This window comes from Nematolebias whitei, chromosome 16, assembly GCF_014905685.2.
Source record: "Nematolebias whitei isolate Nwh7 chromosome 16, NemWhi1, whole genome shotgun sequence".
Classification (NCBI taxonomy): Eukaryota; Metazoa; Chordata; class Actinopteri; order Cyprinodontiformes; family Rivulidae; genus Nematolebias; species Nematolebias whitei.
Window position 1 is genome coordinate 41,057,155 of NC_056513.1, and position 3,140 is coordinate 41,060,294.

The 3,140-nt window shown below is 44.1% G+C and overlaps 1 protein-coding gene across 1 annotated transcript in view; it reads right to left on the reverse strand.

The window, feature by feature from the left end:
• Positions 1 to 2,057: 2,057 nt before the first annotated feature.
• Positions 2,058 to 3,140, reverse strand: part of fam161a (FAM161 centrosomal protein A) — a 15,737-nt gene continuing 14,654 nt past the window's right edge. The window contains exon 7 of the mRNA XM_037689899.1: positions 2,058 to 2,346. Coding sequence (XP_037545827.1) covers positions 2,058 to 2,346 — 289 coding nt within the window. The remainder of the gene's footprint in view (positions 2,347 to 3,140) is intronic.

The following is a 3,140-nucleotide window of genomic DNA, read 5'->3' on the forward strand; positions in this document are numbered from 1 at the left end:
TTTTGATGCTTTTATGTCAATTAATACTTATACTCACTTTTGATGCAGCTTATCTGCCCAAAGTCAGGCCTGTGCTGCAGATGTGTTTTGGAGTAATTAAAGTCCTCTGGGGGATGCTCTAACCAGAAGACCTGGCCCATCTTAAAGGTTACGGTGACCCAGGTTTTGAAGGACATGTTTTTATGAAGCCATCGCTCTGTTGCACAGACTGCTTTGATGATGGAAAAACAGATTTTAATTAAATCTGTCCTCCTGGCAACCATCAAACTTGTTTTTCACTGCTCTCACGCGATCCGGTCAGGGAAAAGGTATAAAGGAGGTGTGACAGGCAAGGGAATTTTGGAAGTCTTGTGTGGACCAGCGCGCGTTGCCATGCAGTTGTTGATGTGAGTTCTGTCATTTGGATCGAAAGGCTTCCCGATCATTTGTCACGGTGAGAGATACTCATATCAATTTGTGTGTTAAGAGTGTACCAACTGTACATGACTTTGCTTGGCTGTTTTCTGTGGCAGGTTAATAAATGACAATATTATTCCTGGCAGTAACAGTCTCTGTGTTTTATTTTTCCTCTTGTCTGAATATCTGGTGCCGATCGTTCACGAACCCTTTGATAAAGAATTTCATAATACAACCCCTCTATGATTACCATCCTGTACCCCTGCATGATTACCATCCTGTACCCCTGCATGATTACCATCCTGTACCCCTGTATTATTACTATCCTGTACCCCTCTATGATTACCATCCTGTACCTCTGCACGATTACCATCCTGTACCCCTGCACAATTACCATCCTGTACCCCTGCATGATTACCATCCTGTACCCCTCTATGATTACCATCCTGTACCTCTGCACAATTACCATCCTGTACCCCTGCATGATTACCATCCTGTACCCCTCTATGATTACCATCCTGTATCCCTGCACGATTACCATCCTGTACCCCTGCATGATTACCATCCTGTACCCCTCTATGATTACCATCCTGTACCCCTGTATGATTACCATCCTGTACCTCTGCACGATTACCATCCTGTACCCCTGTATGATTACCATCCTGTACCCCTGCATGATTACCATCCTGTACCCCTGTATGATTACCATCCTGTACCCCTGCATGATTACCATCCTGTACCCCTGCATGATTACCATCCTGTACCCCTCTATGATTACCATCCTGTACCCCTCTATGATTACCATCCTGTATAGCTAGCAGGAGCAGAGTGATGAGCCAAGCTTTACAAGTTGTTGGTTGCCTCCTGCCTTCACTGAATGACACTGTACCAGCTTTCTGTGTCTCATCAGGGCGTGGTAAATTGTCTCTGACCCCGTCCACCTGGACAGGGTTTAAGAACACCTTGACCTAGATTTGAGAATAGAGCCTCCTGTGGAACTCCTAAGGTGTTAACCTTCTGTCAGCAGGCAGGTGGGCCAGCTGCTTCAAAGCTAGGATGAGAAGAGTTTTAGTCCCTGGGCCATAAGAGCTCTGAACTGTAGCAACAAAACCTAGTTGTGTGAGTAGGTTAGGTTTTCTTACCTTTAACGCCTAATTTAGTGATCAGACATATTCTGCTATTTTTGAGAAAAGATTCCCTACTAAGGTAAGAAGAGTCCCAGTCTCGTTGTATTTGAGTCATACAGTGTGAATCTGTTTTGGTTTATTAGAGTATTATGAGTCCTGGGATGCTTGAAATGAACACATCAGTTATTATTACTTTTAGTAAGACAAGTCTTTTTTACTTTGACAAGAAGTACTGTGAAAAAATGTACAACTATTACAGATATGTAACTTCCAAGTTTACATTATTGTGGGCAAATGATTGTCATCATTTCCAAAAATAAAAAGAACAAGTGAGCAGCATTGCCCTTCCATGTCACCAATAACATGACACGATGGCCACCAGACTTTGCATTCTCAAACTCTATAAACTGACAGTTTAGACAAAGCAGCTGTAAAACTGCACTAGCTAAAAGCATTATTCTTCAGCCCTGCTGTGTCCAGTCTTCTACAGCTGCAGGAGTATTCCTGCCTCATACGTGCTGATGGCTGACAGCATCACTCTCCTGCTTCCTGTGCACTGACGGCTTCATGCTCGCTGTCCTCAGAGTAACTCTCATGATCGTCTGAGTAACTTTCATCAGAACAGTGGGCATCACCCTCATGGTAACCGTCTTCTGTGTGATGACCACCGGCAGCCTCTTCTTCCTCCTGGTTCAACGAGGCCTCGTCCCCAGCCCCCTCCTCCTCTCTGCTTCCTGTCCTCTCGGCAGAGTCATTAAAGTCTTCACCGTCCACAAAGACCTTTCTGTAGAGAACTGGTTCGTATTCAGCCTCCTCCACGTTGCTAATCCACAAGAGAAAACAATCACAGACAGAAATATCCTCATTATGCCTGACAACTAACACACGTTCCTGTTTGACAGTAAATATCTTACATGTTGCAGATACCTTTTGAACATCAGCTTGGAGAAAGAGTTTGCCAGACAGAACTGACAAGCTAATGGCTGAAACACCGAAACTTCGTGCTGTCGTCTTAAAACAACTCCTCTCTTTAAAAAGACATCGCAGTTCATGCAAATGTTTTCTCATAAACGTTTACATTGATATCAGTTCTTTGCCTGTCAGCAAACTTTAGCACTTTTGTGGCCCCCAGGGGTCACATCTGACCTGCATTCTACAAATTTACTAACAAAATCACCTTTTAATGTAAAAGTTTAAATGTTAGTTTTAGCAGGAGCTGCGGTGAAACTCTGACAACAAGTTATTTTAAGGGGACAGTCTGTGCCACGGCTGCAGGTCAGCTCAGACCAGAGCCTCCTCTAAACTGGATTTCATCAGCTACAAAGCCTCCAACCTCAAAACGTTACGGTGCTTCACACAAACGCTAACATCTAAACCAGAGCTATTGAACTGGTGGCCCGCCGACTTCAGTCTGAACCACTTCATATGTACTGTTACCTTTTTGGTTCTGGGTTCTGTTTATTGCATGCATGTTTCAGTGTAATAAAATAAACAACGTTAAAACGTGAAAGATCTTTGTACACGTTGGTTTATTTACGTAGTGACTTTAATGGCGGGACGTGCGGCCCCTGAGCTGCTGGCTTTCAGAACCTGTGGCCCCCGAGCTGCTGGCTTTCA